This window comes from Tursiops truncatus, chromosome 12 (genome assembly GCF_011762595.2).
Source record: "Tursiops truncatus isolate mTurTru1 chromosome 12, mTurTru1.mat.Y, whole genome shotgun sequence".
In the NCBI taxonomy this organism is placed as follows: domain Eukaryota; kingdom Metazoa; phylum Chordata; class Mammalia; order Artiodactyla; family Delphinidae; genus Tursiops; species Tursiops truncatus.
In genome coordinates, this window is record NC_047045.1 from 36,364,039 (window position 1) to 36,389,675 (window position 25,637).

General features: G+C 42.9%; 1 protein-coding gene and 1 long non-coding RNA gene across 3 annotated transcripts in view; one reads left to right on the forward strand and one right to left on the reverse strand.

Annotated features, from left to right (window-relative positions):
* LOC117314477 (uncharacterized) overlaps nt 1–16,468 on the forward strand; it is a 160,729-nt gene extending 144,261 nt beyond the window's left edge. For both annotated transcript variants that reach the window (XR_012324767.1, XR_004529221.2), the window contains 3 exons: nt 13,495–13,629; nt 14,101–14,399; nt 16,026–16,468. This is a non-coding gene — a long non-coding RNA (uncharacterized lncRNA). The remainder of the gene's footprint in view (nt 1–13,494; nt 13,630–14,100; nt 14,400–16,025) is intronic.
* The window catches only part of PREP (prolyl endopeptidase), a 138,644-nt gene that overhangs the window by 3,181 nt on the left and 109,826 nt on the right, over nt 1–25,637 (reverse strand). Inside the window, exons 11-14 of the mRNA XM_019929501.3 lie at nt 16,463–16,599; nt 15,217–15,311; nt 11,780–11,911; nt 1,009–1,165 (exon numbers count right to left, since the gene is read on the reverse strand). Coding sequence (XP_019785060.1) covers nt 1,009–1,165; nt 11,780–11,911; nt 15,217–15,311; nt 16,463–16,599 — 521 coding nt within the window. The remainder of the gene's footprint in view (nt 1–1,008; nt 1,166–11,779; nt 11,912–15,216; nt 15,312–16,462; nt 16,600–25,637) is intronic.

A 25,637-nucleotide genomic window follows, 5' to 3' on the forward strand; every position in this document is an offset into this window, starting at 1 on the left:
GCTCAGCGGCCATGGCCCACGGGCCCAGCCGCTCCGCAGCACGTGGGCTCTTCCTAGACCGGGGCATGAACCCGTGTCCCCTGCATCGGCAGGCGGACTCTCAACCACTGCGCCACCAGGGAAGCCCTTTATTTCTTAATTTAGAAAAAGAAATCCCATATATATGTAAGTTATAATGACCTTTTTTGTAAAAATTATTTTTTAATTGCTGCATTAAATTACCACAAATTTAGCAGCTTTTAAAAACAACATGGATTTCTTATCTCACAGTTCTATAAGTCAGAAGTCTAGCTTGGCTCAACTGGGTTCTCTGGCTCTCTCAAGGCTGAAATCAAAGTGTTGGCTAGCTGGGCACTTATCAAGAAGTTCTAGAAAAAAATCTACTTCCAGACTCATTCCAGCTGTTGGCAGAATGCATTCAGTTCCCTGTGGCTGTAGGACTGAGGTCCTTGTTTCTTTGATGGCTGTTGGTTGGGGTTGATCTCAGGTCGAACAGTCCCCCTTCCTTCAGTTTCAAAGCCAGCATTGGTGGCTTTAGTCCTCCTCATGCGTCCAATCTCTCTCATCTCCCTTTCTGCTGCATCCCCAACTCCCACCAGAGAAAATGCTCTGCCTTTAAGGGTTTGTCATTAGATTGGGCCCACTCGATAATCCAGGATAATCTCCTTATCCTGGTCAGCTGATTAGTAACCTTAATTTAATCTGCAAAGTCCCTTCACGGAAGTACCTAGATTAGTGGTTGACTGAAGAACCAGGGGACAGGAATCCTGGAGGACCACCTTTAAAATTTTGCCCATCACATCTTTGTAGTTTGTTGTTTTTGTTAAAGACCAGATCAAAACCAGGAAGACAGGTACTCCCACCACTTGCCCTACTTTTGCAGTAAATTACACGCAAATATGAGATATTGAAGGGCATGGAGTCAAACGTTTATCCTTTTGCCTATGCTCAGTATTCTGGTATCAAATTGTTAGCAACACAAATATGTCATACGAATTAAAACCTTACTTGATGAGCCATTCAAAGTGTTGTTTGTTGTCTGAGCACCCATAATCAGTGGTCCAGGCGTGACCAATAGTGTATTTATGGAACTTCAGCATGTCCATTACTCCAACTTGGGCAATAACACAACCAAAGAGGTCAGGACGCTGATTTGCACATGCAGCTAAAAATCAAGATAGAAAAGGGAGGTGGTCCATCATTAAACATCTATGTAATAAGCAAAATCAAAACAGAACAAAACAACACTTAAATGCTTTCAGAACCCTGGTTGTCTTTTTTCCAAGAGCACAGAAAGAAACCATCAGAAATCACTTGCCCAACAGCCCACAAGCTCTTCCCCCTCCTTCCAATATATCGGAGGGGTGGGTATTGTCATCAGTAGTAGAGATTTACTCCTCAAAGTGAATCTCAGTGCAGGAACATTATATGAAAACCTCTAGGGCTTTCTGTAAAACCTGTGTCCCCTCCTCCCATCCCCAGCTGCTTTCACAGGTGATGCAGGAGGTTAACGAACTTGTTCAGGATCTGAAAACTAGCCTGTGATATCGTGACACACTAAGAAATACCTGTTTATTCTTTGTCCCCAGTTCCTAGAACAGAGCTCCTAAAACTCTTGGAATTTCCTGAGTGACAGGGTGAGAGGAGTGTCTCTCATAATTCATAACTAACCCCTTTCAGCCGTCTCTGAGTCCATGCTAATGAGATGCGTCTTGGTGGGTCCCCAGATAGCTTCAGGATGGGGGCTGGCTGCCCAAGGAACCAACCATGTGATTAGAGGATTGGATCTTCTGGTCCCACCCCTGACCTCTGGGCAGAGGAGAGGGGGTGGAGATCAAGTTAGTGATGAACGGCTACTGATTTAATCAATCTTGCCTGCATAATAGAACTTCCATAAAATCCACCAAACAATGAAATCTGGAGCTTCTAGGGTGGTGAACGCAGGGAGGTGCTGGGATGGTGGTGCGCTAACAGGGAGTGTGGCGGCTCTGCGTGCGCCGCCCATACCTTATCCTATACATCTCTTCCATCTGACTGTGGCCGAGTTCTATCCCTTATAACAAACTGGTAAACGTAAGGAAAGAGGAGGGGGACATGGGAACCCCCGATTTATAGCTGTGAGTCAGAAGTATGGGAGGTCCAGAACTTGTGATTGGTGTCTGCAGTGGGGGCAGTCCTATGGGACTGAGCCCTCACCCTTTTGGGTCTGTGCTAACTCTGGGTTGTGTCAGAACTGAACTGAATTGTAAGACACCCAGGTGGTGTATGGAGAGTTGGAGAACTGGCTGGCGTGGTATGCCCCCCTTCCCACATTTGGCATCAGAAATGTTGTGAGCAGAAACGGCTCATGCAGCCCAAGGCAGAATAGCGCCTAAAACCCCGCTCAGAGCTCTAACCGATGTTGACACACCTCCTTGTCCTGTTGTAAGAATACTCTTCTCTGTACACTTAAAAACTTATTTTTTGGAAAAGTCAATAAATGTTTATTGAACACCTGCCATGTGCCTGGCACTACGCCTGGGGATATGTCAGTGAATAATTTAGTGGGAAAGATAAAGAAGTGAACAGGCAATTATAGTGTGGCAATCACTACTGTTGAGAAAATACGGGTGCTATGGAAGTAGGGCGTAGGCCAGAGTGCGGAAGTTGGGGAGGCTTTGGGAGGAAGTAAGATCAAAGCTGGCACGACTAGGAGTTAGTCAAGGGATGTGAACTTTTGCTGCCTCTGACAAAAAACTGTTCCCACCCCAGTTCTGATTTCAGTGCTGATTCATGATACTGAAACCTGAGTCCTACCCCTGCAGATCCTTTTCTCCCACTCAGAGGTGGGAGGCGCAGGAATCTGGAAACTGTTCTTTTTAATAAGCATCTCAGCATCCTGATGGAGGAACTCCATCTCTGAAGGTCCCTTAAAGGACCTAGTTTGTTAAAAGGCATAAATGAATTCCTGAATATAAAACTCCAAAAATAAAATGGAGTTTTATTGGATGAACCAGTAAGTTACAACACAATTCTCCCACTACTGAAATCAGATGGTATTTTCAATGTCCTTTCCCATTAAAAATTTTAGATTCACCCTTAGTTCTTTTTTTAACACTTCATATTTAATTCATATGCAAATTCAGTTGGCTCAAATTCAAAATATGCCCAGAATCAGACCACTTCTCACTACTTCCATCGCCACACCCAGGTCCAAGCCACCATATTCTCTCCCTGGGACAGAAGCCACCTACCTGGGCTCCTGCTTTTCTGCCCTTGCCTCCTCTTCTGTCTGCCCTAACACAGTAACGGGATCAATGCATGATCCCGATTTAAAAAAAACATGTCAAATCATGACACTCCTCTGCTCAAAACTCCCCCAAAGGCTTCTCATTTCACAGAGTAAACCATGCTCTCTGCATGGGCCACGAGGTCCTGCCTGCTCTGGCCTCCCCCCACCCCTAACCTCTCTTATCTCTCTCCCCTGCTCTCTGTGCCCAGCCACAGACATGGGCCTCCGGGGCCCATTGCTGGCCTTGGGCATATCGTCTGCCTCCTCTGACTGGAACAAAAGCTCCACGAAGGCAGAGCTGTTGTCTCTTTCGTTTGCTGACATATGCCCAGTATCTGGAAAAATGCCCAGCACTTCTTGGTGCTCTATAAATATTTGGCGAGTGAACGAATCCAATTTGTAGTTATTCGGTACGTAAGAATATTCTCCATCTCCTTTCTCGACTTCTTTCCACAAGCCACACGACTTGTGGGATCTTAGTTCCCTGACCAGAGCAGGGATGGAACCCAGGCCCCTGGCAGTGGAAGTGCAGATTCCTAACCACTGGACCACCAGGTTAGTCCCTCCATTTCTTTCTTTCTTCTTTTTTTAAATTGAAGTATACCTGACTTAAAACATATTAGTCTCAGGTGTAAATCGGTGATTCGATATTTTTATACATCACAAAGTGATCACCATGGTAAGTCTATTTACAATCTGTCATCACACAAAATTATTAAATATTATTGACTATATTCCCTATGTTATCTGTACATTATATCTCTGATTTTTTTTTTTTTTTTGCCGTATGCGGGCCTCTCACTGTTGTGGCCTCTCCCGTTGTGGAGCCCAGGCTCCGGACGCACAGGCTCAGCGGCCATGGCTCACGGGCCCAGCCGCTCCGCGGCATGTGGGATCCTCCCAGACTGGGGCACGAACCTGTGTCCCCTGCATCGGCAGGCGGACTCTCAACCACTGCGCCACCAGGGAAGCCCTCATTTTTTAATTGAGTTTGTTTTTGATGTTGAGTTGTATGGGTTCTTTGGATATTTTGGACATTAACCTCTTATCAGATAGATTGTTTGCAAATACCTTCTCACATTCAGTAGGTTGTCTTTTCGTTTTGTTGATAGTTTTCTTCACTGTGCAAAAGCTTTTTAGGTTGTTATAGTCCCATTTGTTTTTTGCTTTTGTTTCCCTTGCCTGAGGAGACATACCCAAAAGAAGTTTGTGAAGACCAATGTCAAAGAGTGTACTGTGTTTTCTTAGAGTTTTACATTTAAATATTTTTGAGTTTATTTTCCCATATGATGTGAGAAAGCAGTACAGTTTGACTCTCTTGCATGGAGTTGTCCAGGTTTCCCAACACCATTTACTGAAGAGGCTGTCTTTTCCCCATTGTATATTCTTCCTTCCTCTGTTTTAGACTGACCATACATGTGTGGGTTTATTTTTGGGTTGTCTCTTCTGTTGCATTGATTTATATGTCTGTTTTTGTGCCAGTACCATACTATTTTGCTTACTAGAGTTTGTAGTATAGTTTGAAATCAATGAGCATGATACCTCCAGCTTTGTTCTTCTTTCTCAAGACCGTTTTGGCTATTTGGGGTCTTTTGTGTTTCCAAATAAATTTTAGAATTATTTGTTCTAGTTCTGTGAAAAATGCCATTGGTATTTTGATAGGGACTGCACTGAATCTTATGCATTGCCTTGGGTAGTAGGGTGACTTTAACAATATTAATTCTTCAAATCCATGAGCATGGCACATCTTTTAATTTGTGTCATCTTCAATTTCATCAGTGTCTTACAGTTTCCAGTGTACAGGTCTTCCACCTCCTTGGTGAGATTTATTCCTAGGTATTTTATTCTTTTTGATGCAATTTTAAATGGGATTGTTTTCTTAATTTCTCCTTCTGATAGTTTAAGGTACAGAAATCCAGATTTCTGTATATTAATTTTGTATCCTGCAACTTTACTGAATTCATTTATTAGTTCTTTGGTGGCATCTTTAGGATTTTCTATACATAGTATGTCATCTGCAAACAGTGGCAGTTTTACTTCTTTTCCAATTTGAATTCCTTTTATTTCTTTTTCTTGTCTGATTGCTGGGGCTAAGACTCCCAATACAATGTTAATAGAAGTGGTGAGAGTGAGCATCCTTGTCTTGTTCCTCACCTTAGAGGAAATGCTTTTGGCTTTTCACTGTTGAGTATGATGTTAGTGGTGGGCTTGTCATACATGGCCTTTATTATGTTGAGGTATGTCCCTCTATACCCACTTTGCTAGGAGTTTTTAATCACAAATGGATGTTGAATTTTGTCAAAAGCTTTTTCCACATCTATTGAGATGACCATATGGTTTTTATTCTTCAATTTGTTAATGTGGCTTATCACACTGATTGATTTACAGATATTGAACCATCCTTATATCCCTGGGATAAATCCTACTTGATCGTAGTGTATGATCCTTTTAATGTGCTGTTGAATTTGGTTTGCTAATACTTTGAAGATTTTTACATCTGTATTCACCAGTGATAATGGCCTATAATTTCCTTTTTTTGTGATGTCTTTGTCTGGTTTTTGTATCAGGGTGATGCTGCTGGCCTTGTAAAGTGAGTTCAGATGTGCTCTTTTCTCTTCAGTTTTTCAGAAGAGTTTGAGAAGATATGTGTTAGCTCTTCTCTAAATGTTCTGTAGAATTCACCTGTGAAGACATCTGGTCATGGACTTTTCGTTTGCTGGGAGTTTTTTTTTTTTTTTTTATATTACTGATTCAACTTCATTACTGGTAATTGGTCTGTTCATACTTTCTATTTCTGCCTGATTCAGTCTTGGGAGATTGTAAGTTTCTAGGAATTTATCCATTTCCTGTAGATTGTCCACTTTATTGTGTATAATTAGTCATAGTAATCTCGTATGATCCTTTGCATTTTTGTGGTGTTTGATGTAACTTCTTTTTCACTTCTGATTTTCTTTGGGCCCTCTCTGTTTTTCTTTTTTTTTTTTTTGCGGTACGTGGGCCTCTCACTGTTGTGGCCTCTCCCGTTGCGGAGCACAGGGTCCGGACGTGCAGGCTCAGCGGCCATGGCTCACGGGCCCAGCCGCTCCGCGGCATGTGGGATCTTCCCAGACCAGGGCATGAACCCGTGTCCCCTGCATCGGCAGGCGGACTCTCAACCACTGTGCCACTAGGGAAGCCCTCTCTGTTTTTCTTGATGAGTCTGGTAAAAGGTTTAGCTTTTTATCTTCTCAAACAACCAGCTCTTAGTTTTATCGATCTTTTCTATTGTTTTTTAGACTCTATTATTGCTCCGATCTTTATTATTTTAATTACTTTAGGTGTTAGGTTAGATTGAGACTTTTCTTGTTTCCTGAGGCAGGCTTATAATGCTATAAAATTCCATCTTAGAACTCCTTTGGCTGCATCCCATTGATTTTGGATCATTGTTTCCATTTTCATTTGTCTCCAGGTATTTTTAAATTTCCTCTTTAACAGTGACCCCCTCCCCCGTTGTTAATAGCATATTGTTTAGCCTCCATGTGTTTGTTTTTTGCAGTTTTCTTCTTGTAGTTAGTGTCTAATCATCTTATACTGTTGTGGTTGGAAAAGATGCTTGATGTGATTTTAATCTTCTTAAATTTAGTCAGTCGTGTTTTGTGGCTTAGCAGGATCTATCCTGGAGAATGTTCCATGTGCACTTGAAAAGGATGTGTATTCTGCTGCTTTTGGGTGGAATGTTCTTAAAGTCCATCTGATCTAATGTGTCATTTAAAGCCAGTATTTACTTAATGATTTTCTGTCTGGAATATCTATCCACTGATGTAAGTAGAGTATTAAAGTTCCCTGTTACTGTTTTACTCTCAACTTCTCCCTTATGTCTGTCAATATTTGCCGTGTACATTTAGGTGCTCCTATGTTGGGTGCATAAATATCTTTCAAATTTTAATTTTATTATAGTTGATTTACAGTGTCAGTCTCAGGTGTACAGCAAAGTGATTCATTTATACATATACATATATCCATTCTTTTTCAGATTCTTTTCCCATATAGGTTATTACAGAATATGAGTAGAGTTTCCTATGCTATACATTAGGTCCTTGTTGATTATCTATTTTATATATAGTAGTGTGTATTTGTTAATCCCAAAATTCTAATTTATCCCCCCCACCACACACCTTTCCCCTCTGGTAACCATAAGTTTGATTTTGAGATCTGTGAATCTGCTTCTGTTTTGTAAACAAGTTCATTTGTATCGTTTTTTGGGGGTTCCACATATGAGTGATATCATATTGATATTTGTCTGACTTACTGCACTGTTTGACAATCTGTAGGTCCATCCATGTTGCTGCAAATGGCATTATTTCATTTTTTATGGATGAGTAATATTCCATTGTATATATGTACCATGTTGTCTTTATCCATTCCTCTGTCGATGGACAACTAGGTTGCTTCTGTGTTTTGGCTATTGTAAGTAGTGCCACAGTGAACACTGGGGTGCATGTATCTCTTTGAATTATGGTTCTCTCCAGACATATGCCCAGGAGTGTAATTGCTGGATCATATCATAGTTCTATTTTAGTTTTTTAAGGAACCTCCATACTGATCTCCATGGTGGTTGTACAATTTATATTCCCACCAACAGTGTAGGAGGGTTCCCTTTTCTCCTGGGTGCATAAATATTTATGAATGTTATATCCTCTTCTTGTATTGACCCCTTTATCACATGTAATGCTCTTGTCTTTTGTTACAAACTTTGTCTAAATCTATTTTGTCTGAGTATTGCTACCCCAGCTTCCTTTTTGTTTCCGTTTGCATAGAATACCTTTTTCCATCCCCTTACGTTCAGTCTGTGTCTGTCTTTGGATCTGAAGTGAGTCTCTTGCAGGCAGCATATAGTTGGGTCTTATTTTATTATCCATTCAGCCATTCTATCTTTTGATTGGACCATTTGGTCCATTTACGTTTAAATTAATTGTTGATAGGTATGTACTTACTGCCATTTAAAAAACTTTTCTGGTAGTTTTTGTAGTTCTTTTTTGTTCCTTCTTTTTTGCTCTCTTCCCTTGTGATGTAATGACTATATTTAGTGTTATGTTTGGATTACTTTCTCTTTTTTGCTTGTGTATCTACTATTGATTTTTGGTTTTGGTTATCAGGAGGCTCATACGTAACCACCTCTATATCTTTGTGATTAAGTTGATGATCTCTTAACTTCGAATACTTTCTAATAATATTGCATTTATATTCCCCCTGCCATATTTAATGTTTTGATGTCATATTTTAAAACTTTTTGTTTTGTGTACCAACTTAACTACTATTGTGAATATAGATGATTTTACTACTTTGTCTTTTAAACTTCTTACTGACTTTGTAAGTAGCTGATGTACTATCTTGATGTTTACCTTTACTAATGAGTTTTTTTTCCTTTCATAATTTTCATATTTCTAGTTGTGGTCTTTTTTTTTCCACTTAGAGAAGGCCTTTTAACATTTCTTCTAGAGCCAGGGAAGTTCCCTTATAAGTAACTAGTTGCTTTTCTCTTGCTCCTTTTAAGAGTCTCTGTGTCTGGGTGTGGACCTCTTTGGGTTCATCTTATTTGGGACTCTCTGTGTTTGTTTCCTCAACCTAGATGTTTGTTTCCTTTCCCAGGTTAGGGAAGTTTTCAGCTATTTATTCAGATAAGTTCTCTGCCCCTCTCTCTGTTCTCCTTCTTGGTCCCCTAAAATGTGAATGTTAGTTTGCTTGATGTTGCCTCAGAGGTCTCTTAAGCTATTCTCATTTTTTAGAATGGTTTTTTCTGTTCAGCTTGGATGATTTTCATTATTCTGTTTTCCAGGTCTCTGATCCATTCCTCTGCATCATCTAATCTATTGTTGATTCCTACTAGTATATTTCTTACTTCAGTTATTGTATTCTTCACCTCTTTTTGGCTCTTCTTTATATTTTCTAACTTTCTGTTAAATGTCTCATTGTCTTCATCCATTCTTCTCCTGAGTTTGTTGAGCATCTTTGTAATCATTACCTGAACTTTTTTTTTTTACACATATACACATATTTTTATGTCAACATTTTCTTGAAAGAGTTGTTCTAAAACAATTGCATTGTAAGCTTATGTTTTGTATGCACATACAAGAAGAACTTGTAGAGATTAGGTATTACTGATTTAGCCAGGTTTATCTCAAATTGGGAAAAATAGAGAAAATATGTTGTACATATTTATACATAATAAATACATAGTCATAATTATACACAATTAACAATACTCATTGGCAATGCAGATTCAACACAATTTTTGTGATTGTACAACTTACCTGAACTCTTTATTGGATAAGATTACTTATCTCTACTTTGCTTAGTTCTTTTCCTGGGGTTTTATCTTGCTCCTTAGTTTAAGAACATAGTTCTGTCTTCTAATTTTGCCTAATTCTCTGGGTTTATTTCTGTGTATTAGGTAGGTTGGTTATGTTTTCTGAGCTTGGATAAGTATCCTTAATATAGGTGATATCCTGTAGGGCCCAGCAGCAGACTTCCCTCTGGTGACCAGAGTTACATGCTCTAGGGGTGCCTCCTATGTAGGCTGCACGGGCCCTTCTGTTGGGGCAGGGCCAACTACTTTGGGCATGCTGATAGGCAAGGTCTGATCTCTGCATGACCAGAGCTGGTGCCAGTCTGCTGGTGGCGGAGCGCTAATGGCCAGAGAGAGGATCCAGAATGGTGCTTGTCAGCACCAGTGTCCCTGTGGTAGAACGAGTTCCCCAAAATGTCTGCCACCAGCACCTGTGTCCCCAGTAGGAGTCCCAGTTGCCTCCTGCCCCTCTGGGAGGCTCTTCAAGGTTAGCAAAGGAATCTGACCAGGCTCCTTTCAAATGACTGCCTCTGTGCCAGGACTCAGAGCATGTGAGATTTTGTGTGCACCCTTTGAGAGTGGAGTCTCTATTTCCCACAGCCCTCTGGCTCTCATCAAAGTAAGCCCCGCTGGCCTTCAGAGCCAGATGTTCTAGGGGCTCATTTTCCTGGTGTAGGACCTCTGGACCGGGGAGCCTGATGTGGGTCTCAAACCCCTCTCTCCTTGGGAAGGAACTCAGCAATTGTGATTATCCTCCCATTTGTGGTTTGCCTGCCCGAGGTTGTGGGTCTTAACTATACTGTGCATCTGCCCCTCCTTACCCATCTCATTGTGGTTCCTTCTTTATATCTTTAGTTGTGGAAAATCTTTTCTATTAGTCTTCAGGTTGTTCTCATACATAGTTGTTCTGTAAATAGTTGTAATTTGGGTGTGCCCGTGGAAGGAGGTGAGCTCAGGGGTTTTCCTACTTTGCCATCTCGGCCACATCGCTACCCTTTCCAAATTTAAACAAATTATTTGGACAAATATATATTTTACCTCCCTGGGAAAATGTTTTTTCCAAGACTATATTCCATTGGGGTAAAGGAGTAATAAGGACAGGAATTCAGGTTTTGACACAAGTCAGTAAATTTCAAAGACAAGGAAACGGAGTGAATGTGACAAGGTCCCCTGACAACAGTGGATGGAAAGCTAAAAATGGTCACATGTGCTTTTTAGGTTGAGTCTATTTGTGCTCTTCTCCATTTGTACAACGGCCCCTCGTATCCTAATGACACTGGATGTAGGACCCAGCAAGCAAAGTTCAGGACCACTATAAATGTTCATTACAATGTTAAGTACTGTTGAGAGACGAAAAGAAAAGTAAAAATTCATTAACTACCAAAAATTAGGAAAATCCACTTAGAGGCAGTGCCACATAGAGATTAAAAGAGCAGACTCTAAAGCCACGGTGCTAAGCGTCAACCCCAGCACCACCATCACACTAGCCACTCAACCTCTTCAGTGCCCCAGCGTCCTCCTCTGTAAAATGGGGATAATACCTGTCCCCGTCTCCCAGGCCATGTGCATGTCAAGGGCTCAGCACTGAGCCTGGCAAGGTGCTCAGCAAGGGTGAACATTACTGTGAACTGTTTCATGACTGTGAAGCTGTGGATCCATCTTTGCATGTACCTCATTGTCCTTCATGACTTATTTCTCTGAACCCACAGCATCTAGCATCCCATGGCATAGGTATTCAACAAACGTTTAGTGGTGATCACAGCTTACAAGTTCTGGGTAACAGTCAGAGGTGTGTTATTAGGCTCAGGCATGTGCTGACTGAACCCTAGAGACCTGTGGGTCCAGTCTGTGGGGAGCGGGAGAGGGAAGGGTAAGAATTGCGGTCCAGTCCGATAGAGCTCAGAACAGGGAGGAGGAAGGGCTTTTCAGGCTATGATGAGTTGAGTCAGAATTGCGGTCCAGTCCGATAGAGCTCAGAACAGGGAGGAGGAAGGGCTTTTCAGGCTATGATGAGTTGAGTCAGTAGTTGTGTCTTCAAATGTCATTAATTAGATGCCCAAATACAAATGGGTTTTGCTTTTTCTGTACCACTGCTCCCATCCATGAGCCAAAGTAAATCAGAGTACCTGAAAACTCCAAGAGTTAACTAGTAAAGTACAATGAATAAGAAACCCAGTTCTCACCTACTAAGAGGCCCCCATTTGAACCTCCATTAATAGTCAGCCTCTTGGGAGACGTGTAACCTTCCTTGATAAGATATTCAGCAGCACACTGGAAGTCATCAAAGCAGTTTTGTTTGTTGGCCAAGATACCACCTACAATGTGCCAAAGTGAAAGATAGTTAATTAACAAAACAGAAAAAAAAAAATCACATTTTAACCTAAGGGGAATTCAAATGATGATAGGGCATAGTTTCAACTACTGATCAACTTAAACAATGGACTACCACTACATTTAGAAAAATGCCTCAATTTAAATTTTGTTATGCGTTGTGGAAATCCATCATCAGTACCACAACTGCTAATCCATACGGTGCCTTTGTATTTTTCTAAAACCTCTTAGAACTTAAAAGGCAAATGCCCCAAAGGGAAGAGATGATCTGTTATGACGTCAGACAACCATGAGAATGAAAATGTGAAAGCATGTCAACAAAAAGAACCTGTGTCTTGGGAGGAGCTGGACTCAAAACTGACACAAGACCCGGAGCAGAGTCCAGTCCTCCAGTTCCACACAGCATGCGACAATGGGGACGAGTGCGCTGCCCCCTCCCTGGGAAGATGAAAGTGCTCTGCGCGGACTTCCCTGGTGGCGCAGTGGTTAAGAATCTGCCTGCCAGTTCAGGGGACACGGGTTCAATCCCTGGCCCAGGAAGATCCCACATGCCACGGAGCAACTAAGCCCGTGCGCCACAACTACTGAGGCCTGCGCTCCGCAACGAGAGAAGCCACCGCAATGAGCAGCCCGCGCACCACAACGAAGAATAGCCCCTGCTCACCAGAACTAGAGAAAAGCCTGTGCACAGCAACGAAGACTCAACGCAGCCAAAAATAAAATATAAAATAAATTAATTAATTAAAAAATAAAGAAAGTGCTCTGTGCAGAGAGGTGCACTTCTCACCCCTCCTCTCTGCCGGAGTCTGAGGTGGGGACGTGATTACGAGAAGGAAGCTCTCTGACTTTGCCCACGGGTACTTAAGGAACTTAGGTAGGAATTAGGTGGGGACGTGGTGCTGCACAGAGCAGCCCATTAGTTTCTCTGTGCTTGAATGAAGAGGATCTCAAGCATCTCCTCAGAGAATCTGGGCTTTCTCATCTAGAAGCCATTCCAGTGTAGAGCCAAACAAAGAAACCACTTAAAGAGAGGAACATTTGTAAGGCCTTGTAATATCCAAAAGTAAAGGCCAAAAGTCAAAGTCATGCCCGCAAAGGAACGGATGTCTGAAATAACTGCCAATGAAATGAACAAAAAGCAGACATAGATCTAATTAGCTATTTGAGATTAACCATTTTTGCAGAAATTCAATTCAAGATGAAGCAGCGCTACTGAAGAAATTTTTTCAGAAGAAATTTTTTCATATCAAAACAAATGTTATTAAGATTTTAATAAGAAAGTATTGGTGAATTAAGATGGCTAGGATTACTTAGTTTCCAGGAATAATAATATTTTGAAGAGCATTAAATTTTAAACTCAATTAACAGAATGAAATCTAGATTTATCGAGGTTCAGTGCGCTAGGGTCTAACTAGAAAAGTTCCATTTCAGGCCCTTTCACTGCCTAAATTAGGAGAAAGTTTATGATCAGTCTAAACAGAGGTAATCAACTTTTAGCTTCAGTCAAGCTGCAAACTCCCCCACCCCCCAAGACTTCTGGATAATAACTTGTTTATAATTAATACAGAGATGAAAGAGCTGACCAAGACCAAGGGCACTCTTCCCTACCAGAGCATGGTGGACACCTGAGGACCAGAGGAATTCTATGGCAAAGAACTTGGGTTCTTTGAGGAGAAGGCCACTGGGTCAGGAGTCCGTGCAGGTGGGTGTTTAAGTGTGTACATTAAACATTTTTAACCAGGAAATTGGGTGAGTCAGGGGGTTCAGACTTAGCATATGGATTTGGGATGTACATCCAACATAAGGTGTGTAGAGATTTTACTTTTATTCCTCCTTTCTTAGTTATCTCTTACTATCACAGTAAGATATCACTATGATTTTAGTGTAATTAAACTCTAATATCAGGTCCAAGTCAAAACTATACAATGAATTCTATGCTGTTTCAAATACAGTGACAATCAATAAAGCCTTCAAGGACGACACCTGGCAGCAGCTGGCCCGACGACGGCTGGCAGGCTGGGGGCCCATGTGTTCATTAGGGACACTCACTCTTGCTAAGATGCTCAAATAGTTTGTTGTCTGACATCAGTCCTTGGCGTGCATGCTGAAGACCGAGGATTTAGGCTTGGGCCTTTCCTGCCTCCTGACATCTAACAGGTGCTTATGAAAAAAGCTCTTTACAGATCTACCCTCATCTTTGCTGATCTGATCGATGCAGAAAACCAGAGCCTTGGCCTTAGGAGGTAGAGAAGAACAAGTGGGTGTACGGATCCAAAGGGTGGTCTCGGATGCTCCTGCTGCAGGAGAAGAGCCTTCTCGCCACGTGCTGCTGGCCAAGCCTGAGCCCTGGGGGCCGCCCTCGTGCCTGCAGACTGTCTTACACAGGACGCCTGATGTTGAGAGGGGAGAAGCAGGGAGCCAGCGGGAGTGAAGGGGCTTCCCACACCCTCCTCCCACAAACACAGGAATAAGGTAAGGGAAGAACATCTTCTTCAAGTTATTGGTTAGTCTATGCCTTCCAGATACACAAAAGCCTGGGAGACGGGGTGTGCTCCGTATAGAGAGAAAAGGAAGAGATGGGGCTTTAAAAGTAAAGATTGCCATAATTTTTTTTTAAAAGAATGATAATCTGGGGAATAAAGTTGAATATAGGAGCAGTTTCCTCAATCAACTAGAATACATGCTTCAGGAGGCCAGAGAACAGGGACTGAACCGTTAAAACCAGAAAAGAAAACTGACTGTGTTCTTGTGTTTATCTAGCACGTGCAGGTTTTATCAGAGTCCCAGCAGCAACACTAGGAGGATGCTATTTCTTAGCAACGTGGGGAAGATCAGAGAAAACAAGCAAAAGATGCCCGAACTGGGAATAGGAAAGCTCTATTGTAGAGTGCTCTTTTCTTTTAAGAGAAAATGGCCTGTTTTTGCAGTCTGTTTTGAGATAGCCGATAATGCTAAACAGTAAAAAGCCAGGCTAACAGGAGAAGGAGACACAATAAATACCAAAAGTATCCCCCAGGCTCACTTCTGACAGTGATAGATAAAAATGTACCCTATACATTGCTAAAAAAAACAAAACAAAACAGACTGATTATGGTATGTAGGAGATGCGTCTGAAAAAGGTGTCCTTCATTAAAATAGACTGCAAAGGAAAATAAACTGAAGAGACTGGGCTGTTTCAATTGAAAGGGGGACTGGTGTCTGCAATGTGTTTGGAAGCATCCTTTTCTGCCCCTAATCCCCTCGGCTTGCTCTATGCCATATTTGCGTTTCTGCAGAGAAAATACCTCACCTTTATGCCACGTCTCTCCGTACTCCCCACCTCCTCTGATGTTGGCCACTGCAAGGACACCACCCATGTGTCTCACAAAGATGAGCCTGGACACACTGAGAAATGGTAAAAACAGTTAACCTGCCACTACCTGTGCCCAGTGAGGGCCGCTGTCCTCCTCCACCACACCTGCACCCGCACCCGCACACACAGCCCTGAAGATGCTCCGCACGTGCTGTCATCTACGTGGAAGCCCAGTGCTTTTACATTGCTCGGTTTAAGTGAAATGTTATAACTTCTGACTAGTGATGAACTGCAAAGCTCATACGTTTTCAGGAGCGTGCAGTATACCTCATTTTAAACAACTGTCTTGGCAACCAAAATACTGCCACCCACGTGACACAGCCTTGGTATGAATGGTGCTGTGCTCGTTACACACCCGGTAAAAGCCCCTGCTACCATCTCTCCCAGTATCTCTCTCCAAATTGTTCAAGTTGGAAAAAAGAAAGCTCCTTCTGAAATATGAATTTTAAACAGATTTTCCAGTTTTACAGAAATTTAGACGTTGAAACTAGGTGTGAGAGAGGTAGAGGAGATCAGGCACACTGACCAGAAAATAAGAACGCGTGCCCAGGGCTAGAGAATGTTTTCTAGAAATAAACAGAAGAAACTATAGCACAAAGCTTCTTTAGAAAGTTTGGATTTTATGTTTCTTCCTTCTCGTTCCACTCTGACCCTAACAGTACTGAGGTTATTTTTCTGTTTGCTGTTAACTAAAATTAATTGTGCTTTGAGAACTATTTCTGAAATTTATTCACTCTTCCTTTTAGTAACTGGGGAAACTGTGGGCTTCTGCAACCTGAGGCTCAAGATGGTCTGGCTGCTAATTCCCTGGATGTTGAAGATCAGAGGAAAGGAGAGTTTGAGGTAGGTACAGACCATACACCCATGTGGTCCTCTCTTCAACATTTTTCCTATACCTCGGAGGGTCTCTACTGAAACTACCAGCATATCCACTGGTTCAGGGAAGAAAATGGTGTAAGGACACTTCCTTACTCGTCTCACTTCCCAACACAGAGCAGGCTTAACGAATACTCGTTGCACAATGAACAAAGGTAAGATCTGCTCAGGAATCAGTGTTGTTTTCATCCAGGTTCTCCTCTGGGGACCAAGGGGATGGGGCTCTGGTGCAGAGGCAGTCTCTGGTTTCTCCTCACTGTCTGGAGAAGGTCAGATGCACGCTGAAGTTCCGAGGTGCCACGCTTACCTGTAGTTAGGTGTGATAGATATGTTGAAGCCGCCGTAGCCGTATAGGAAAGCGGGATGAGAGGCATCCAATTTTATGCCCTTTTTATGCACGATGAACATTGGAATCTTTGTACCATCCTTGCTAGGGTAGAAAATCTAGAACAAAAGAAAGCAGAACAGCTAGATTTAGCATTCCTGAGTGAACACTTGCATGCTTTTACATGGGAAAAACAGACAGGTAGTAAATTCTTCAAGCTGTTGAGCAGCACAGTGAAAATCCAGTACCACTAAGGGGCTAGTTGATGGTGAAGCATATTTCCGTTTTTATGGAGACAGTGTGGAGTAGTGAATACAGGGAGACGACTTTGAATTCTTCTTCCACTCTCAAAAGCTAGGTGACCCCTGGCAAGTCTGTCCTCACTCAGCTTTAGTTTTTTTTTTTGCGGTACGCGGGCCTCTCACTGTTGTGGCCTCTCCCGTTGCGGAGCACAGGCTCCGGACGCGCAGGCCCAGAGGCCATGGCTTATGGGCCCAGCTGCTCCGCGGCATGTGGGATCTTCCAGGACCGGGGCATGAACCCGCATCCCCTGCATCGGCAGGCGGACTCTCAACCACTGCGCCACCAAGGAAGCCCCTCAGCTTTAGTTCTTTATCCCTAAAATATGGCCACCGTGCCCACCTCTTAGGGTCTCCACGAGGCCCATATAAGAGAACAGGCATTCAGTTCTCTGCTCCCGAGCACCCCTCCCGGCAGCGGAAGCTCAGATTTGGCTCTTCTGCCAAACAACCCAATCTAGGAAGACTGTTTTTCTAGGAAAGACATTTCATATTCAACTTCCTCTCCAAATGTTAAGACACTCAACCCCTCTTCATTTTCCTAGGTTCGACTATTAATTAAATGTTAGCAACAACAAAACGTATGTTAGCTTTAGAGAGTAGATTGTTTCTGATTAAACAAAGACACTTTCTCCAGGATTGATAATTAAGGCTCATCAAACCTTCCTGAATCTGGTAAGTTCAGTTAACATTTCTAGATTCATGACTTTTTGGAGAAAAGGAATAAGAGAAAAAGGATTAGAAAGAGAACATGAAATGTTATTCAAACGGTAAGCCACCCAAAGCTGATAATGGCTTCTTCCAGACAGACAATCTGTAAAGAGCTTTCTCTGGTCAAACGTGGTATCTTTATCCCAAATGACACCTGGAAAGTGCGCCGGCTTAGAAACGTCTTGCTGACCTCACACGTCACAGTCAGGGACATAAACCTCTACAGGCAGTGTGACTCGGAGCCATATTCTATCCAAAGCTTTTTAAGGTAGCAGTTCTATCGTGGAAAGTGTCCACAAAGTCCTTGGGAATAAACAGTGGGGGGCGGGCAGGGGAGGGGGGGAGGCGAGGCAGATTTGGAGAAAGGCACTACATGGCCACCATTAATGCCTGCGAGTCTGGTCGTTTTTTGAAACCTGCCAAGGAACAGTATAACAAGCATTTGCTTCTGACTTTGGAGAGAAATACTGAGATATATGTAAAGTTGACTGTTTAGGAATTATGGAGAATACATGGCAGAGTTCAAAGTTATCAGAGGAGACAGGGTTTTAGTTAAAGTTATTTAGTGCCGGTTAGGAGCCACTAATAGAGAGTAACCGTGCGAGCAGTACAAGCAAATGCAGAGTGAGAGGTACAGGCGAGGGCTGGGGCTAATGAGCTAAACCCAGGCCCTCAGGTAGGCGCGTTCTAACCACAGAGGAGACAGCGTGGGGGCGGGTGGGCAGGGGAGCAAACTGTCTCACACGATTCTACCCTAACTGAATCATCTGCTTAAAAAATAGCGTTCCCCCCCGGCTACCTCCCGACTTCCCACCTATCCTCAAATCCCAGCCCTGGCACCCAATCCCTCCCCAGCCCGGCTGAGCCCTCCTCAGGCACCTCCCCTTCTGCGTCCTACTCTTCACCCGGTCAGCTGGACTGGTGCACTTCTGTCCCTACTAAGCTGACCCTCAGAGCCTCCTGTCTGCAAAGTGCTCTCTGTCTTCTTGCTTCGGGGCAACGTGGCTTCCTCCTCTGGCACTGCTTTGCTTGCTACCACCTGTAGGATTTCCAGTGCCTGCACCTCCGTCTGCAATGCTCCCATCCGGCTCCAGGACAGAGAGGCATCCTTGTGGAATACAGTCAAAAGCACAAAGGCCCCCTTATGCCCATAGCTGCAAAAATATACCCAAGTTTTAAGCTGGTGTAGTTGAGATGTTAAAATAACACCGTGAACGCTGTCCAGAAGTGAAAGGGCACTGTGAGCATGACTACAATAGAATCACCTTCAGGACAACTCCTTAAGAGAAGGCTATTTCAGACTTGAAATAAACATACACACGTAACATATATACGTGTATAAATCTTTATCAAATCTCCATACATACGCACAGAGCAGTGTTTACGCCATTTCCATTGATCGAGTGGCAATTGATGGCAATAAACCTTAACCTGCCCGCAACAGACGGGCAGACTGACTCCTGGGTCTTTTGATAACTATGGAAGGAATCCATGTGGACAGTTTGGAAACAGACATTAAAAATAGCCCAGCTAGTTCCCATTCTGCTCTTTCCATTCCTTTGACTTTACTGACACTGATTTCCTCTTGAAGCCTCTTCTTCAGAGGGGCTTTGTGGGTAAGTTTCTTTCTAGATTTGCCTGGTAAGGAAGAAAAGGCAGCACACTCCTTGTTTCCACTTGCTTCCCAAACCTGGCCCAACCGAAAAGCTCCACTTCATAATCTACACTAGTGGTTCTTGAACCTTATGGGTTGGGCCTAAGCATCTGTGATAAACATGCTAACAGTGCAGTTTCCTAGGCTTCATTCCCAGAAATTCTGGTCCCACAAGTAGGAGGTGGATGACCAAACCTGCAGATTTAGCACATCCCCCAGCTGTTCCCATTGTTTCCCATTTTCTTCCATTCCCAACACCACCCATGTGCATCCCCTACTCTTTTGTATCTGGCCTTTCCTATCTTCATGGGGGCCATCTGCTTGGAGTTCTGGAAAAACCTTCTGCCAACTTCACTCACCCTCTGAACCCCATAGAAAGAAGGATCATTCATTTCTTACTAAGTCCACTACTACCACACTCTTCTGATTACCACAACTTTTTCTTTTTGTATTGTCTCCCTTTCCTTGGCGTACAAACAGACTCAAATTTCTCCTATCCTACATAACAACAACAACGCCCCAAATCTTTTGTACCGCCATGCCTGTCCCTCCTGCTTCCTTCCCGATCAAACATATCCACAGTAACCTACACCCACAGCTCACACTCGCCTGCCTCGTTCAGTCCTATCCTCACCATTGCCCTTTCAAAGGGCAGTGATGAATTTTCTTGTCTTTGCCCCTCCATCCCTACCTCTACCCTGGTGGTGTAGATCCTTCCGAACTTTTCTGCATGCTTATAGAGACACATCTGTTTATACCTATTCACATACACAGGTTATTATTAAAAGGCAATATACAGAATCAGGCCAATATTGGGATAAAACTTAGTTGGCTTCTCCCCACTCAGCTACCTAATGTGGAATTCCTTCCAGGTAAAGATACCCAGATTTACCTCATTTAACAAAGTGGCTGCCTCGTACTTCATCGTATGAAAGTACACAGACTTATTTAACCATTTGCTCACCAGACTACTCTTTTTCTGTTATCAACAATGATTGATAGAATAAATCACTTTTACACAAATCTTATATACTCATGCCATGATTTCTATAGGATGTGTTCTTAGACATGATTGCTAAATCAAAGTGTACGTGCATTTAAAAATTCAACAAGATGGCAGAATAGGAGGATGTGGAGTTCACCTCTCCCCACAAGTACATCAAGAACACATCTACAAATGAAACGATTCTCACAGAGCACCTGCTGAACACTAGCAGAGGACCTCAGACACCTAAAAGGACAAGAAAAATCCCCACACAACTGGGTAGGATGAAAGAAAAAAAAGAGGAAACGAGACGTGACCTGCACCCCTGGCGGGGGGGAGCTATTGGAGAGGAAAGGTTCCTGCACTCAGGGAAGCCCCCTCACCGGTGGCAGGGGGATCAGCTGGGACAGAGAGGGAGCTTCTGGGATTCGGAGGAGAGTGCAGGAAGCGGTCTGTGGCAGGCAAGACAGAGTAAGACCCACATGGATGGTCCGTACTGTACAGATGGCCAAAAAGCACATGAAAAGATGCTCAACATCACTAATTATTAGAGAAATGCAAATCAAAACTACAATGAGGTATCCACCTCATTGGTAGGAATGTAAATTGGTACAACCATCATGGAGAACAGTATGGAGGTTCCTTAAAAAACTAAAAACAGAGCTACCATATGACCCAGTAATCCCACTCCTGGGCATATATCTGGAGGAAACCATAATTCGAAAAGATACATGCACCCCAAAGTTCACTGCAACACTATTTACAATAGCTAGGAAATGGAAGCAACTTAAGTGCCTATCGACAGGAATGGATAAAGAAGATGTGCTACATATATACAATGAAATATTACTCAGCCATAAAAACGAATGAAATAATGCCATCTGCAGCAACACGGATGGACCAAGAGATTGTCACACTGAGTGAAAGCAGACAGAGAAGGACAAATATATGATATTGCTTATATGTGAAATCTAAAAAAATGGTACAAATGAACTTATTTATAAATAAAAATAGAGTTACAGATGTAGAAAACAATCTTATGGTTACGGGGGGAAACAGGGAGGAGGGATAAACTGGGAGATTGGGAATGACATATGCACACTACTATATATAAAATAGATAACGAATAAGGACCTACTGTATAGCACAGGGAACTACTCAATACTATGTAATGACATATGGGAAAATCTAAAAAAGAGTGGCTATATGTATAACTGATTCACTGTGCTATACAGCAGAAAGTAGTGTAACATTGTAAATCAACTGTACTCCAATAAAAAAAAATTCAATAGATTCTGACTAATACTCTAAAAACGGTGTATCAACTTAAGCTCCTAATGACAATATTACCTAAGTGTCAATTTCTTATTAGCAGTGGGTGTTAAGATGGATTTTAATTTTTGCTAGTGTAAAAGGCAAACATTACCATCTCATCAGTTTTAAGGCTCAGTTTTTAGATTAGCAAAGATTTTCATCTGTTAATTGGTCATTTTATATCTCTTCCTCAGAAAACAAAGTGTGCCCACGCTTTCAGTGTGTTTTACCTTTCTGATTAGTTAACAGAAACTCTTCTTACATTAAGGACATTTACCTTTCTTTCTGTCACATATTTTGTTTGTATTTCCTCCCAGTCTATAGCCTGTTTTTAAACTTTCTTTGTGGTATCTTGAATATATTTACATAGCACATATACAGATAGGACTCCCTCACCCCAAGGTGTAAAAATATTTGTCTATATTTTCATTTTGAATTTTTACATTTATGGTTATCCAAATGAAGTTTCTTTTTACATATGATCTGGTATCTAACTACTTTTCCCCAAATAGCCAACTATTATACACCATTTACTAAAGAATAATTCTTTTTCCCATTTTTCAGAAATGCCGTTTTTGAATTGGTTTCTTCCCAGGCCTCATCTGTTTCGATCCCTATCTTGCAGCTGCTTCTTTGGCTTCCTGGGTGCAGTATTTCTCTAATTCTCTTTCAACCTTCCTAATTGATCCATTACTAGCTCTTCTTCCTGCTGCCAAATGCTACTGTTTTGCAGTTTTCTATACTTGGTCTTCTCTTTTCTCTCTGCAAATACCCCATTTGCCATCTCAGAGTTCCAATAAACTACTCCATGCTAAGGACCTTCACGCCCACATTTGCAGGTCCCTCTTGAGGGGCTGGTTAGAAAGCCCCTCAGGTTGCTCCACTGTGAGGGCTGTGATGTCACACGGTGGGTGGCCCGTCTACATCTGCAAGCCAACGTGCTCTAGGTGTACCTGTACAGGCTCCTCTTTGGGGCTCTCTCATTTTGGGTAGTAGCGGTGGTCCCTTACTTCACTCTCTCCTCAGCCACCCAACTGCCAACTCTCAGAATCACATCTTATGCCAAGGACCCCACGCCCAGGCATCACTCGGCCACTTCAATTCTCAGGCCTCTCCTCGCGCATGTGAGCTGGTGACCCTGCTCAGGACTCCCTGCCACACTAGCCTCAAACCCACCTGGTCTCCCTGACTCCTCTCACTGGCTAAAGTGAAGCGGTGGTAGGAGCAGTGGCGCCTCGAACTATTATTAGTAACACACAACAACCATAATATATTTTATCTATTTATATGATACACAAGCCGTTACTGCTTGATGAGGAGGCGACTGCTGAAGCTTGAACCCATGGGCTGTTTTCAATAGTTTATTGCTACACCACCACCCAGGTTCAAGCTAAAAAGCAAAAAGACTTTTCGCCCTCATAATTGTAACCAATTGAGAGCGAGCTGACAATACACATCCGTTCATTTTGAGTGTCCACTGTGGGCACAGACCTTTGATGGGATGCCAAAGCCATTATGGGACCCTTAACGGACAGGACAACAAAGTGCTCCCATGGGATCCAGCAGGCACCCACTTGAGTAACAGAAAAAGTCTGTCCGTCATCTAGGTCCAACAGCTCATCATGTGAGGCTGACGGGCCCCGTCTACCCCATTCCTGTCAGCAGCAGAGCAAACGGTCCGTGCGATAGGTCCAGTCCAACCAGGAGCCTGTGACACCAGGGTCAGCACCGGGTCTTTCCCCTGGCACGCCTGTCCACCTTCACCGACACAAGCACCACCGAAGAATTTAAGACAGTGTCTTTGGAAGCACCCGTGAGACCACATGAGAGGGACTATTTTATCGTGTTTTGATATGCAACCTTCATCAGGGACACCACAGATGAAAAATAAACATCATGACGGCGATTCAAAGCCACAGTTAGTTCTAGACATTAGTAAGCCAACCAGAGACTGATCACACACTGACTTTAGAATGTTTCCTGCCTTAATTCCGTGTTCCTCCCCTTTAAAACTTACGTACTTCATTTTGTAGACTCACAGCAGCATAACAAAGTTAGTCCACATTTAAAACCAAGAACATTCAGCACAACAAGGCGATAAGGAAGCACACCCTCTGGGAAGCCCACGCTGTACCTCGATAGAGGACAGAGATGGGTATTTTCAAGTAGTTGTGAGGCTGTTCCACCTGGGAAAGAAAGCTGGTGTCAGCTCTTTCTCAGCCCTGGGGAATCAAGATGATCATCCCAAATTCTGGGTATTTAAAATGTTTCAGGGATTTCCCTGGTGGCCCAGTGGTTAAGAATCTGCCTGCCAATGCAGGGGACATGGGTTCGAGTCCTGGTCTGGGAAGAACCTACATGCCGTGGAGCAACTAAGCCTGTGCGCCGCAACTACTGAGCCTGTGCTCTAGAGCCCGCGAGCCACGACTACAGAGCCCACATGCCACAAATACTGAAGCCCACGCACCTAGAGACAGTGCTCTGCAAGAAGACAAGCCACCGCAATGAGAAGCCCGCGAACCGCAACAGAGTAGCCCCCGCTCACCGCAACTAGAGAAAGCCCGCGCGCAGCAACGAAGACCCAATGCACAAAAAATAAAAATCAATCAATCAATAAATGTTTCAGATACAAGGAGAGAATGTCACTCTGGGACCTCACCTAGCTGGTCACCCTCTCATTTTAGAAACGAGAAACCCAAGATCCATAAAGATAACTGCCAGGTAACACTGCTAGCTTACGTAAAATTAACACCAAGCCCCTGGTCCAGCGTTTTTTCTACCCTATTAGAAAGTAATTCACTTCAAGCTATTACTTCCTTGTAAGCATCTTTCCTGGGTGTAATTATGCAAAATTTTGCAAACGTTAGAAACTTTGACATAAATTTAATATATTCTCCCCACCCCCACCCCCAAGACAATGATCACTGGCCTCTAGGGAATCCAGGGGACAAGTACCCTTTCTTCGCTTTTTTGTTTTCGTTACCCTCTTGAAAAGGAGACTCATTCAGGCATGTCAAAAGCCACATTCCAGATACAGGAGTTATTACTTATCATTATTTCTTAAAGCAGAATGGGTCTGCTTAGAAAGATGATCCTTCTCTAAACAGTCATCAGTGTTACCACCTTGAGGACAGATTATTAAAAGAATAATAAAAATCCCACTATATCCTGCCATGCCATTCTACTAAAAAAATTCAGTTTCAATAGTATTCTTAAAAGGCACAATTCACTTCAGAAATGAAACACAAAATGCTTGAGAGTATCATAAGAAAAACTAACCCCAACTTGATAAGTAATCAGTTTAAAGCAGCTTCTAATTTTGCACATTTAAAACCAGTATTCTAATGAAATGACTGACAGATAAGAGCTCACCGATCCCTGATCTGCATCCTTTAAATTAAAAAACTCTTGAGGAAAAGAGAGAAAAGGTTTATACTTTATATAAGTCCAAAATGTCAGAAATGACCATCCCTACTGTCCGCATGACTGTGCCGAGGCATCACCAAATGTCAGGTGGTCTTTCTCCGGATATGCGTGTATATCTGTATGCATGTCCAGCTCATCTGTATGCATGTCCAGCTGTCATGTGAATCTGGCTTCATACAGATGAAATAAAAACCTCTTCCTTTAAAGGAAAAAGAGGAGCAAGTGAACATAAACCAAGGGAACGTTACTGTTCTTCAAGAGAATGACATCAGTTATGAAAAGATCAGCTCTCTCTGCTGAAATGATTACTTTTCTGGAGATAATAATACATTTAGTAATAAAATCAATTTTGCTAACACATTTGAACATGTGAGACCATTTAAGTTCCCCAAACAAACAATCTTCAGCCCCACAGTTAATCTGATTCAGACTTGGTGCTCTCTGAGGCAAACGCCAGGACTCTCGTTATCACGGGTAATGGGATGTGCTCGTCCACGCAAGGTGAAGGAAAACGGTAAAGGGCAAGCCCTTTGCAGAGAGGAATGTCTGGTGAGGGCGACACCTGCCTAATTTTAGAGCCTGACGGGTTGAAAGGAGAATGTTCATAAAGGGCGCTGAGCTTCCCTTCCCATCAGACTTGACAGAGCCCCTTGTGTGGCCTGTGCTAAGGATGGCAGACACATGTGACGAGGAGCAGAGCTGCTCAGAAATTCCGTGCTCAATGCAAACAAGGAACAGGACATTCCATCACCCAGAGAACTGGGCAGA